At 40.0% G+C, this 14,707-nt stretch overlaps 1 protein-coding gene across 1 annotated transcript in view; it reads left to right on the plus strand.

The window, feature by feature from the left end:
- jade2 (jade family PHD finger 2) overlaps positions 1-14,707 on the plus strand; it is a 265,323-nt gene that overhangs the window by 22,172 nt on the left and 228,444 nt on the right. The window contains exon 2 of the mRNA XM_015961491.3: positions 10,594-10,657. Within this exon, the coding sequence (XP_015816977.3) occupies positions 10,594-10,657 (64 nt within the window). The remainder of the gene's footprint in view (positions 1-10,593; positions 10,658-14,707) is intronic.

Genomic DNA, 14,707 nt, shown 5'->3' on the forward strand with positions numbered 1-14,707 from the left:
CTAGTAATTACATGCTGAAAGAAACTGATGTGTTTATGAAACCTAGATTTAGAACTAAAATTAAGGAATGGAATATATCTGTAAATAGTGTTAAATTATGGAATAACCTTAAAAGGGAAATTAAAAAAACTGTCATTTAATATATTCCAATAATGTACCAAATTGAGTGTACTAACTAATAATGAAAATGTAAATTAAATCAATGATCATGATCGCACTGGAATTTAGAACAGGAAAAGGTTTAAAATGAATCCGTATGTGTGTCTGACAAATGGAAATTGTATATAAATTGATTATTTCTTCTGGAAAAGGGGGCAGAAATTATAAGATGTTTTTCTTCATTCTGCTCCTTTTCATTCAAATTTGATTTTTTTGTTATGTATTTCTTATTGTTTATATGTTTTATTTGTTTTTATTTTGAATGAAATAAAAAAATAAAAATAAAAAAATTGCTTTCACAGTGCTAATGTTTTTAGCAGTTAGCTTAGTGTTGGAACGTGGTGTTTATACCTTATTGAAATCAAACAAACATACCAGAAATTTGGATTTAAATAAAGCATAAAAAGTAAGTTAAATGTAGATCCTCGCACATTCTGTTCGTTAGCATTAGCGATAGCATCATTATCATGAGCTATTGCGTTCAAATAGCGCAACTCACTACCAAGCAAAAACAAGATGATGATCATTTAAAGCTTCTCTGGATCAATTAAAGGTTGGTTTTATTTCAGGTAACCAACCTGAAATAAAATAGCTGTAGGCTTCCAGGCTTGTAAAAGGCTTTCATTTGGTTTGCAGTGTAACCCCGGGTTTCCACGGGAGCCGTCAGCAGCACGTTACTGCAGCAGCACGTCTTGCTCGCGTAAGCTGCTGCTTGGCCCTTCCCACGAGACGCGAAGCAGCAGGGGAGCAGCTGTCACCGACCGAGCACGAAGTCACACGAGTGACTTCGTCAGTAAACACAACAACAAGCAGGAGAAAACTACAACATGGTTTGTGTTTTATGTTCTGTCCGTTTTATAATCGCCAATACGGACCTGAAAAACAAAGGAGACCACTAGCTGTGTGATAACTTCTCACGGGGACGCACAGTTAGTAACTGTTTTTAAAAGTAAAGCAACCGGAAGGCAGTACGTTCTTTATTCTGAAAATCTCGAGAGCTTCTCCCCATTTCCGCGTTCGATTTCCTGTCTTTCCTTCCCCAAAAATGTCGAACTTGACCCGTTTCAGAGGCGTCGCGCGTAGAAAATAGAACCGGCGCGTAAAGGCCGCGACATGCTGCTCCTGAGACGCGGCCGACTCGCGCTGCTGATGGCTGCCGACGGCTCTAGTGGAAAAGGTTCTGTTGACCACAGCGGTTCCTATGAGCAGCTATGACATGCTGCTGCAGTAACGTGCTGCTGACGGCTCCCGTGGAAAGCCGGGGTAATATGAGGAAGGCAGCACAAGGTAGTTTGTTGCCTATCGCTTCAGCATTGGGTAAATCCTCCACAGTGTATGAAAAGTGCAACTTTTAAAACTAGATGGGTCATAACCCTAGAAGAAGATGTATTTTTTTGTGATATTGCATCTGTGCCAGCTCATTTATTGCCTTAGTAAAATCGCTTTCATCCATTGCGCTGTGTTGTATCTCTGTTTTGTTGCGAGCAAAACACTTACTGTCCCCCATTTGAGTTTCGCGGGGCTGCAGACGTCATGTGAGTCACGTGAGTGAAACCCAGCAATAGAGAATTTACCTTACATGCAAACATTTACTGTATTTCATTTGTGTGGTGCAGTTCCAACTCCAACTGCCAGGTGGCAGCAGTTTTTACCACCGTCTGTTTGACAGAATAGAGATCTCGTGATAATACTGGATATGTTTTGGAAGCGTCTGTCTTGTGTTTTCCTATTTAATTTGATCTTAAAAATTGTAAATATTAAACATGCTTTGTATTTTCATTCCTTTTAATCATTCCTTTGTTTTAATTCCTTTGTAAACACAGCGTAATAGAAGGTTTGTTTTTACCCTTTTTTTTGCTGACAAGCTTCGGCTACCGCTGTAGCCTTCCTCAGAGCACTGCTGACGTAGTAGCCGATAGGGCCTGCACGACTTTATTTTTTTTAAAGTCGACAGTCAAGTAATGAAAGTCGAGTCGACTTCGACTAGTCGTTGATGACGTCATACGCCGGAAGCGGGGGGGGGGGGGGGGGGTCGGTCAGTAGGTTCGCTGGAGTTTTTGACAATTAAAATTGAGCACACATTTTCTAAGTTAACACATCTCTTTTAACAACGGTAGTTTCTGCATCCTACTTCAGTCCTCTCCCCCCTCCCCCTGCGCAGCAGCCGCAAACTCACTGATGGCCTGCAGCCTTTCCTGCTGCTCTAAACATTAAAATAATTATTTCATTTTCTGTTCCTCACTTCTGATTACCTTCAGTGATGTATGTTTGTTGCATCCACCAGGTACAAAAACTAACTTGTTTTTATTTGACTATTTTTCTGTCCTGCCTGTTTATCTTCCTGCATCTCCTCTCAATCCTAAAGAAAAACTGCTACCTGCGTTCATATATATTCACCCTATGAGTTACCTTTGAACTGCAGTTCTAAAAGATCTACCGACCGCAAAAACAGCGGAGTGCCGCTGCTCGCCGGCCGACTACAACGGGACCGTTTTTGCTGCGGAGTTCATGCCGGAGCGGAGCGGAGTGGAGATAGTGGAATCTTGGGGGTGCGTCACCGGAGAACAAAACAGGTGAAGAGCCTCGCTCCGCAGCAGCGAAACGCATCAGGCACAAATAACAGACAGAAAACATGAAAGGAAATGAGCCGACATGAACGATCGCGTGTTTAATTTGTTTTTGAGGTGGTGACACCTGATTTGGCGGTGCTCAGGACGCAATGTCTGGAGCGCGTCAACGATCAGAGCTTTGCAAACTGGTTAAGATTAGGATGGGGTGAGGGGAAGGTTAAATTGCAAAAGGGAAAAGGTCACAGTTTGGTTAAATGTCCGTTTTACCGCCGGTGTCAGTACCGCACATCGCGTCACCTCCGCCTCAATCCAGACGCGCAGGGGCTCATCACCTGCTGTCTTTTCCGAGGACTGCATCTTGTCAGTCATTATCACGTGACAGCGACTAGTTGATGACAGGCATAAAAAGTCACTACAGAGCCGTGAAGTCGACTAGTCGACTAGTCGACTAGTTCGTACAACCCCTAGTAGCCGATGCATCGGCAGGAAAGACTACAGCGTTAGCCGAAGCTTGTCAGCAAAAAAAAATGAAAACAAATCTTCTACTATGCTGTAGAGCTGGACGACGTGACCTAAAATCAATATCACGATATATTGAGGATTTCACCTCGATAACGGTAAATGGACGATAACTACAGGTATGCGCAGAAACAAAAGTTGTCCACTAGATGGGGCTGTCACATGTATTACGTTGAGTCACATTTTTTATGTGACTCATGGTAGTACAGCTTCTTAAAGGGGCATGAACGTTGCCCAACTACACACATCTTTTAATTTTTTTAATCACCAGATTTATCAGATGTATCGACATGGAAAAAGTATCACAATAAGAGTCAGAAATTTTGATAACGATATATTTTTGATTTATTGCCCAGCCCTACTATACTTTGTTTAGAAAAGAATAAAAACAATAAATTGTAAATACCATCTTGCTTTTAGTGTCAAAATATGGTATCGTCTCCCCAGTATTGTGATGTGTATCGTATTGCCAGATTCTCGTCAATACACACACCTACAACAATGTTAAAAAGTGACCTTCTTAGCTCCTGAAGGCCTAGTGTGGAAATCAAAAAATACAAAAATGCCCAGCCAAAGGATATTTCACATTATGTATTATCTAACATAACTGCTTGCCATATAAGGTGTGCTCCTTATTACTTTCCTTTTCTGCTGTGATTCAACCATCTAACTCTATGATTCAAACTCATATCTGGTCATAGCACTTTTTTCCCCACAGCTGATTAAAAAGAAACGGGCAAATGTTTGGCTTCAACAACTATTCATGCTGTAGGATGTAGTTAATAAAACATGAATGAATGCATCCTCTTTTAGATGGGACATTTGTAGGTGTGACCCCCCCCCCCCCCCCAATAAAATATTTTTTTTTCCTAAAATACATTTTACTGCCATCACAAGAAGATGTTTTCAAATTCAGATGTTCTCAGCTCCTACCTGCTCAAATGAGCAAAACCAGAAGGGGAGAAATGCTACCGAGTGTAAACGAGTTGCCATAAACTTGCTGGCGGTGAGAGCACACCCTGAAACAGTCATGTATCAAGTACAAGCCATTAGGCTTTAAGCAGGAACAGCTGCTCTCACCTGACTTTTCCCTCCACACACACACACATGCTTACACATACCCTACTTTATTAACACAGGACAGTGTGATGGACCCCTGAACAGGTAAAACAGCTGAGTCATGGTTCTCCTTCCCACCTGCAGACCCTCATCCACACACACATTAATGTTTTTTTCATGCACAATCTGTTGCACATTTGAGGAAACGGTCGCCTCGAAGCATTCAGTCAGACACAGCGCTCTCGGCGGAGTCGTAGTCAGCCAATTAATTAGCTCCCCAGGCGGTTGGCTTTCCCAGCATGCATTAGGCAACCTTCTCACTGTAAATGTGTTTGGCTGACTCAAAGTTATGCACAGGAAATGTGGTGTGCAACAGATGATATATTTCAAACAAATCTGGTGGTGGCTGTCTAAACCCAATGAAATATTAATGTGATGTAGTGGTTTTTTAATGTGTTTATTTATTTCGAAGGATTTTTTTCTGTTAAGGATTCATTTTTTCTCAATAGAAATGGATTTAAGTTTTATTTCACCCACTGAGTTGGGACAGTTTGCATCTGTACTTGTTTTTAATGAGATTTTTATGCAATACCCTGCAAATCTCCACCTAGTTTTAATCTAACAAGATTAGCTGGGCAATTGTGGGGGTGGGGGCAAGAGTCATAGATTGGATTTAAATTAACCCAGACTAGACAAGTTTACAAAGTGCAATTAATTTAGACTAATCTGGACTAAAAAAAAAATAATTTGACGGGCTTTGGGGAGCAGTTGTTTGAGGAGAAGTTGTAAGTTTTAGTATAAAAATTGTGGCAGTGTTTAAAAAAGTCAACATATTTAAAGATGGCAGAACAAAGGCAAAACACACTGGCAGTATATGATGCTAAAAATAGTCTCCATTATTATCAATTATGATCCTTGCATGCTGTTGCAGCGTTATTTTCCCAAATGCATCAAATTTCAAGCATCAGCACTCCTATTAAAACACATTTTTATGCACAACGACTCCTTCTGGTGGTGGTCGGAGGGACTGGTGGCGCCAGTGCTCGGTAGCCTCGCCTCTGTCAGTGCGCCCCAGGGCAGCTGTGGCTACATTGTAGCTCATCCCCACCAGTGTGTGAATGTGTGTGTGAATGGGTGAATGACTGATTGTGTTGTAAAGCACCTTGGGGGGTTTCAAGAACTCTAGAAGGCGCTATATCAAATACAGGCCATTTTTTTCTTTGGATGCATGGAATACCATAGAAGTGCTATTTTGTTCATGTAGCTGATTAGTGTAATTAGTCAGTGTCTATTTGTTTTTAAACTCATGTCTTAATGAAGCCAAAATATTCATTTGGATGTAAGCTTTTGCATCATTTTGCTGGAAGGCATAAATTAATTTGTTTAGCATTGTGCATCTTCCTAACATAACCTGCAGGAGGAGCTGATAAATTCCTTCGAATCAAACGCCCAGAAAGGTTTTTCTAGAACAAAAAGCTGCAGATTGTACAGGATTCCTGCCCCTACACAGGTATCCTCTGACTTTGTCATTCTTTTTAATATCAGATGTATTTGTTTTTCCTTTGATGCATCCCTGCTGTGTCATGATTTTTCTTTCAGAATAAGAAAAACTTTATTTATTCCAGAGGGGCAATTAAAATAACAGCATGACGTTGGAGATGAGAACAGATTTTCCTTTTTTTCCTTTAATAATCATTGTAGGCTTATAATGCTTTGCTAGTTTTCCTGATTGGTCAGAACTTCTTAATGTCTTTTTTGAACACGAGGTGTAACTTTTTCCAACTGAGCTATAATAACACTTTTATTTTATGCACCGATGTTATTTCCTCCAATTGGAAAAGCCAATATTATTTCTGTTGCAGAACCGCTGTAAATTTGGAGCAGGTCCGTATAATAAACAGCTTCGTAGCTACCTCATGCCACATCTTTCAGCGCTTCTTTGGTCAGTTGAGGAAAAGAGACAACTTAACTGCTTTGCAAAGAAACAATAAACAAAAAGCCAAGATGCCAGAATGTGGTTTAAACGGGTTGTCTGTGAGTTTAATAGACGAGAGAGAACAAAGAGATGGATCCAAGCGTGCAGACTTGAGGAGAGACAAATGGACATAGCTGGAGGAAGTCAGCGATTCACTTAACCATTCTCATCAAAAGCAGAAAGACGAGAAAGAACTTGACAGATGGGAAAAAGATGGAGAGAGAAACGAGAGGCCAAGGAAGTCAATAATGGACTTGACCTAACTTCATAGACTCTCAATGTCTCTTGCATTATTACAAACCATGGAGGTTGGGAAAGTACAGCAAGGCCTGGAGCGCTCTGTATTGTTTTGTCATTATAAATGCCAGGGTAGTTAGGAGTATACAGGGCAGGCGCGGAGACAGAGGTACAGGAAGAGCCCCGTTTTACTGCCACATAAATCATCGCTCGCCACAGCTAAGGTTCCAACGCACCCCCTGTTTTTGGAGTTTCCTGCCTGAAACTGGTAGGAAAAACTGAAACTTATATTCTCAACTTTAACTGTTTAACTCTTTTGATCATTTTCTTCTGACTCTGTTGGCCTTTACTCCATTCCTGCAATAAATGTCTCCCTTCACACTCTACGCTCCAGAACAAGACGGTAAACATCTGACAAACTTTCAAGTAGATTAAACTTAAAATTTTAAACACATTTTCCTACAATAGTGGCACAGGAGTAAAATGCTTGCCCCGTATTTGGAAGGTTGCAGGTTCGAGTCCTGCTCAGACCGTCGCTGTCGTTGTGTCCTTGGGCAAGACACTTAACCCCCCTTGCCTGCTGGTGGTGGCCTGAGGGACCGGTGGTGCCAGTGCTCAGCAGCCTTGCCACTGTCAGTGCGCCTCAGGGCAGCTGTGGCGACATTGTAGCTCTTCTCCACCAGTGTGTGAATGTGTGTGTGAATGGGTGAATGACTGATTGTGTTGTAAAGTGCCTTGGGGGATTCCAGAACTCTAGAAGGTGCTATATCATATACAGGCTATTTACCAGGTTTTACCCAGAACTCTATAGTTACTTACACTATGTGACAAATGATTTCCACACAGATTTGACATTTAAGTGCTGTGGGACAGAGCTGCTTGAGTAAATCCTGACAGATTACAGACTAGCCAGATTTTGACAGAAAGCAGGAATCCTGCTCTTCTAACTGATGTTTCTTTAAAGTTATGAGGAGATCTGATGAAGATGATGATGATTGTTTTATACTTACTGAAACGTGGCTGTATTTAGAGGACAAAAAAAGCTTTTGACATTTTTCTGCCCTTTCCCTCCATTTCTTCAAAGGTTTGCATAGTATTTCAATCTGGTGTGTGTTGTCCCAGAAATAGAACACTGATGTGTTTGCCAGTTAATCAGTTTAGCATACAGATGATAATTACTTTAAAAAAATTAACATTTTTTTAAGTCCATGTCCATGCTGTCTCTGGAGGAGCAGATAGGAAACAAGATCTCCTGTAAATTAAAATGAACCAAAGCTTCCTCCCAGTTTGTCTTTAAGCTGAATTTAACATCAGTTTATCATCATGAAACAAAACAATGAAGTGGAACAAGAACTTCTATCTTCTATTTCTCTCTCCTTTTTACTTCTCCGTGTCCCTAAATAAAAGAGACAGATGATTACGCTGCAGCCGTTGTCACTCTCCCCCGCTCTCTCCCCAAGACGGGATCTCCCGGTGTCGGTACAGGATTGGCTCGGGGTCCAGCGCCCGCTGATGACGTCACATAACTGCGAATCTACTCGGCTTTCACACATACGTTTTGGAAAGACATCAGCAGTTTTGTTAATAAATTCTTGTTTGTTAACACCTAAATGTTTTCTTTATAATTGTAATTTGTTAATAAAAGACCATATTATCTTTGTCTTGTAAAGAATGTGAAACTGCATAAAACCAACAATGGACTGACAAAAAGAGAACAGTTCTTATATATGAAGCCATATCTGTTTGTATTAATGTGGAGTTCGTCTGTATATTTCCTTAGTTGTTATCTAAAAACATTCTTTGATTCAAAATATTGCTTGGTGTCTTTTAATGAAGTTCTTTTATTTTGCCCCATTTCATCAACATCAAGAGCTTTTGAGGGTCACCGTTTATCGTGTGCTTTTATTTTACATTTCCTTTAGAAATTCAAACACATTTTCTCCAAAAAGTGTTGATTTATGGGCTACAGGACTACAACCGCTAAGACTACGACCGCAAATTTGTTCTGACCAAAATCATAAGGTGATGACGTAACTTCCGTAAGCTTCATGTTCAGCCAATCAACTACTTTGACGTCATCGGCAGTCGAAGGACCGCGAGCCGATCATGCACCCGAGCAGATCCTGTACCGACACCAGCATCACTACACTCAGTCTGACGGAGCGCTTCCAGGAGAAATATTAATGAAATTATGAAAATAATAATGCGTGTTTGGAGGAGCGTCCTCCGATCCTCTCTCTTGTGTGAGCAGACAATCTCTCTCTCTCTCTCTCTCTCTCTCTCTCTCTCTCTCTCTCTCTCTCTCTCTCTCTCTCTCTCTCTCTCTCGCTCTCTCTCTCGCTCTCTCTCTCTCTCTCTCTCTCTCTCTCTCTCTCTCTCTCTCTCTCTCTCTCTCTCTCTCTCTCTCTCTCTCTCTCTCTCTCTCTCATTTATTTTTAGAGAGAGCAAGAAGAAAGGAAGGGGAAAACAAAAATAGCATCAAAAGTCATACAGATATAAAACGCAAGGTTGAGAGGCCAGCGAGAGAAAAAAGATGAACATAAAAAAAAATGAAAAAGGACAAAATGTTGTGAATGAGCTGAGAAAACCGAAATGTCAGAATGTGAGTAAGATATTTTCACCTTAACATCAAACACAAATGCAAGTGCATGAACACACACACACTCATCAAATATCCGTATCATGACCTGCTAACAGGTGTGCAGCAAAGGTCAGCAAACTCCTCACATCTGAACATCAAAGCTACTGGTTTCCATTAATGAATCAGACGTGAAGAGATTAATTGACTGACAGATAATTGAAGAAATGTTTTTGTTCGTTTTCTTTAATCAAACACTTGTTCCTCATATTCGTGTCATCTGTGTGAAAATAAAACGCCTCATCAGAGATTAAATGTTAACTAACTGTCCAGATTGGTGGTATTTCTGAGTCGTTTGTTAAAATGTGGTTTTTTTTCCCCCCGACACCATCACTAGACCAACATTTTGGTGTTTTTGGTATAATTATAAATTGCTGAGCATTTAAAGGAAATATGTGCGCAGCGAGTCAGCCATCAGGAGCATTCCAGACCCGTTTCCCTTTTGTCCATCTCACACGTTCGACAGAACAGATGCGTTTCTACTTAAATCAATAAGGCTGCCTATGCAGTTAGCGGGACGACTCACACTTCACTCCCCGTAGTGACCTAAACTCAATAAAATATGACTGAATAAAAAGTGATGGTGCTAAATCGTTTTCTCCCTCTCTTAAGATGCACACAGATTTCGTGCTGTTGACACTTTTCCTTTGTGCATTTTTTTAAAACGTGCAGTCTTGCAACACTTCACTGGATTTTATTAATGGGAAGACATTAAACACAGCAAAATCCATCCGGTTCATGTTTCTTCATATATTTCACCTGCTCAGTTCATGGCCCAAATCCAACAGAACCGATCGAGCTGATTTGGTTCGGGTTTGGTGTCAGGTTACAACTCCAGCGCTCAGCCCTGCAGTACCACATAAAGGTGGACCAAAGTTTCATACCCGGTAAATGTGGAGAACTCCCGCTCTGACAGATTTGGATGCCACCGTTAAAATAACAACTACATTCCACTATAATTGATTATGGCTCCTCTTCTATGATGCAGAATCGTTAATGTCCGCATCTCCATGCATTGATTATTTGATTATTTTTGGTTGTTCACCCAAATATCATGATTTTGGGCCTCTTTGACACATGGTTTTTGCCAGTGGACAGGTCCCTTTTTAAAATTTCTTCTGGAATTTTTTTCTAGTGATTATGATTGTTATTATTAACAGTGTTTTTCAGAAAACCCAAAGCACCTGTAGTAACTTGTGAATGTGATTGATACAAACTCTTCTTCTACACGGAGAAGCAGAACAACCATATTATTGTGACATAAAACCTGATACTCTCATGTGTAACGGTGCTCAGCTTCGTTTATCCAGGCAGGAGGCCCGCTGCAGGCTCTGACAGATTGGTGTCATCAACGTGTTATTTCATTAACACTTTCATGGTGAACATCTTCTCACTCGTCGTTTTCTCTCTGTTTTCTTTTTGCCGCCCCCCAACAGATGCAGAGCGAAAAGAAGAGGAGAAAATACTCCACAAGCAGCAACGACTCTGACACCACTGACGGTAAGTTAGAGAAACTGTTTGTGAGACAAGGTTGCCTTTGTGTGTGTGTGTGTGTGTGTGTGTGTGTGTGTGTGTGTAGGTGGGAGACTTGCATGATCCCAGTCAACTTCTGCTGTTTTCCCATGAAATTCTTCCTCCTGTTCCAGATTTATTTCCAGCTACAGTTCCAACATGTTAATAGTAATGCATCTCTGGTATCGGTAAGTCGTTACGGTGCGTTAAAAACATGCATGGTGCATGTTGAGGTTGGGTGAAGCTGACCTTTTCCAACAGCTTGTGTTCAATGTCAGATATATAAAATTAAAAATATATATAAATAAACGAGAAAGTCAGGGAAGTTTTTAGTTTCCGTTACTGCTTTGCAACAATCCTTTTGCGGCCTGAAAATAAAAGCAGATTTTTTTATTTTCATTTTGGTGTATTATCAAAAATTAATTCTATCATACTGATTATTGACTGATTCGAACAACCAGATGATATTTTTGGGAATGTCGTCTCAACCGGTATGACGTTTTTGCTTAAACATAGCAGTGATGGAGTTTAGCATTGGCTCCTCTCAGACTAGCCGTTAACTGAGAGGATCTGTTCAGTGATGAACTAAAGGGCCCTTCAGAAATCTATCACAGGTATAATAATTTATACTATTTTCACATAAGCTTCCTTTAATTTAACTTGAATTGAATGTTAAGACCCTTAGCAGCAATGTTTCTTTTTTTTTTTTTTACCAATCTTAGCTTCTGCATTTGCAGTCAGTGTTACGAACTAATGCCTTTTAGATTTAAAACATGATCTTTCAAAAAGTTGTAAGAAAAAAAATGCCTTATTTTTTCATTGAAATTGGAACTTTAGATCTGCAGGGTGGTACATTCTGGATAATGTAGTTATTCCAGTGTCTGAAATCCAGCTGTGGCGTCACAGCTGGGTTGACCTGATCGCTAACGAGTTCATCTGTTAAGCAGTCACATATCTGCACGTATGAGGTATTTTACAGCAGGTTTAATGGTCCGTTTTTCTGAACCGACTGAGCCATCCTGTGTTCAGGGCTTCACTGTCTGCTTTTTAATCTGCTCGCTTCTCCTGACCGCTGCAGCGTGGACTCCAGCTGCATCTGCTCACTGGAGGTTATCAGGTTTCCAAATGAAGGATGCCCATGATAATTTTGGCTGCTGGGCCCGGAGTGCGGCTTTTAATTAACACTCGGCCATGACAGTAACTTTCCACTGTGCTGTGGCCCGTTTGGTTATCTGGTCACGGCGGCCGAACACTGCAGCTGCCATATGTGAGGCGTGTGGATGTCTGCACAGATGCTCTAGTGCAGTCAAACTGTGCAGCAGATTAGTACACATTTTTACCACGGATCTGCAAATAATGTTGGACACTGACACAATCTTGCACATATCTGATGGAAAAATATAAACACTGAAAATGTCTCAGAGAGAGGTTGAGACATATCTAGTTTTGTTTTAGTGGCCAAAGCTTTGGCCTAACCCATGACAGCCAAATGATACGATATGAAGTTAGGACTCATGATATTTAAAAGAAAATATGTAGAGGAGGTTTTATGTAATGGTTCCTTCCAATTTCCTAAAGGTGCACCGATTCTGGTTCTGAGGGCCGATACCTATTTCTATGTTTTGTAAAGCTCAGTACAGACTTTTCTAGTAGAACTAAAAAAAATGTCTATTTTTGATTAGTGAGAAAATAGAACTTAGACTATCAAGGGATTCTAGAGGGAAATGTGCTGGTCAGTGTCAGAAAGCTTGGCCTCAGTTACAGGTCATGGGTCTCGCAACAGGACAATGGCCCAAAACACACAGCTAAAACGCTCAAGAGTGGCTATGAGGAAAACATTGGACTATTGTAAAGTGGCCTTCTATGAACCCTGACTTCAATCCTATTGAGCATCTTTGGGAGGAGCTAAAACGTTCTGTCTAGAAAAGGCGCCCTTCAAACCTAAGTCAACTTCAGCAGCCTATTCATGAGGAGTGGGCCAAAATACCTGCAGAGAGGTGCAGAAGTCTCATTGACAGCTACAGGAATTGTTTGATTGCAGAGATTGCCTCAAAACGATGTGCAATTATATATTAAGTTAGGGTTGACATCATTTTTGTCCAGGCCTGTTCCAGGAGTTTTTTTTAATAACTCGATTGAAGCATGGTTGAAAAGCAATTTCTGACTTTCACTGATAAAATTTCATAGAAATTTTTATTATTACTTATTGCAGATTCAAGTTATTTCTATGACCATTGTGGGGGTTTCTTTCATTGACCAAAGGGTACCAACCATTTTGTCCACATCTGTATGTGTAAGTATATAAGAATGGAAAATGAGAGAAGTAGGCACAGATCCTAATGAAATAAAAGATCTAGTGCTTTGGGTTGTTTTGAGCTTTTATTTTGACGGTTCACATTGCAGCATTACTGGTGTGTTTTTGGCCAAAGTGAAAAAAAAGGAATACAGCATTTTTTGAATCAGTGAGTCTTTGTAGTAAACAATCGTGATTTAAAAATTGATAAAGAGCTAAAAATTGTGTCTTTTTGTCAATAATTCCATGAAGTTCTAATTTAGCTTTATGTAATTTGCTCATTAACTCTTCTCCTGTGGATGCCTCTAAAGTCTTAATGATTTCTTCTAACTCCTAATTACGTTTGTTTTCTGTTTTTTTCTTATGTGATGAGAAAGAGATTATTTTACCTCTCATCACTGCCTTTCCTGCCTCCCAGAGGTCATTATGTTCTAAATATAAAGCCCACTCCTTTTTAAAAAATTCTATAAAACCTTCATCTTTAAGCAGTGATGTCTTAAACCTCCAGTTTTTGCTTGGTGGGATTGTCTTCTTGTTTACCAAAGTTAAAGAAACCGGAGCATGGTCGCTGACAACTATGGGGTGTATCTCAGTGTCTGAAATGTCAGCCAACAATGAGCTGCTGACTAGAAAATAATCCAAACGTGAATGAGAGTGATGGACATGTGGGAAAAAAGGTATATTCTCTACGGTTAGGATGAAGAGATCGCCATGCATCACAAAGCCCATAATCACTCATGTACTTTTTAACTATATTAGTGGATTGCCAATTGCGCTGAGTCCCAGCTGTACTGAGCATGTCTGTTAAAAAGTTCATCCAAAAATTAAAATCGCCTCCAAGTATAAGTGGACAGTCCAAGTGTTCGGAGAGTACAGAGAAAAATTATGAAAGAATGAAGGATCATCAATATTTAGACAGTGTATGCTGACAATACATAAGCTTTGATTCTGTACAGATATTTTTAACATTATAAATCTACCCTCTGGATCAGAGACTGTGTCCAATACTGTGAAAATGATGTTTTTGTGTACTAAAATAGCTACACCTCTTTGCCTAGAGTTATAGCAGGCAGAAAACATGCTGGGAAACTCAGGTGTTTTAAGTTCAACTGCGGATGTGGCAGATCTATGAGTCTCTTGTAATAATATTACGTCTGCTTGCACTCTCTTTAGCTGATCAAAAATCTTTATTCTTTTCTCTATGGAGCCAGCTCCATGTACGTTCCATGAGACAAACCTTAGTGCACCCATAGATGTGTGTGTGAGTAGCTAAAATATGACGGCTTCATGTGAATAAGATGGAATAAGTATCTAAATGTATAAAATAGTATGTTAATAAATAACAGAAAAGTAAATAATAATAATAATAATAATAATAGTAATAATAATAAAGATCCAACAGTGTTTGTGGTTGTATTATTTGACGCATAAATTATGATATTGTGCTGTGGATTTAATATATATATTTGAATGCGTATGTGTGTGTGTGTGTGTGTGTGTGTGTGTGTGTGTGTGTGTGTGTGTGTGTGTGTGTGTGTGTGTGTGTGCCGAGTCTGACGCAGTGTTGGAAAGTTGTGTGGTTGTGCCATACAGTTGTAAAGGTACAGAAGCAGGTAAAGAGGAAAGGAAAATACAGATACAGATTAAAAAAGAAGAAAGAACTAAGAAAAGATGATAGGGGTGTTAGGTGGTGATGAACAGGTGATCTCATCATCTAGAATACGGATTTTGCAACTGTTTAATCC

This window comes from Nothobranchius furzeri, chromosome 10 (genome assembly GCF_043380555.1).
Source record: "Nothobranchius furzeri strain GRZ-AD chromosome 10, NfurGRZ-RIMD1, whole genome shotgun sequence".
NCBI classification, from domain to species: Eukaryota; Metazoa; Chordata; class Actinopteri; order Cyprinodontiformes; family Nothobranchiidae; genus Nothobranchius; species Nothobranchius furzeri.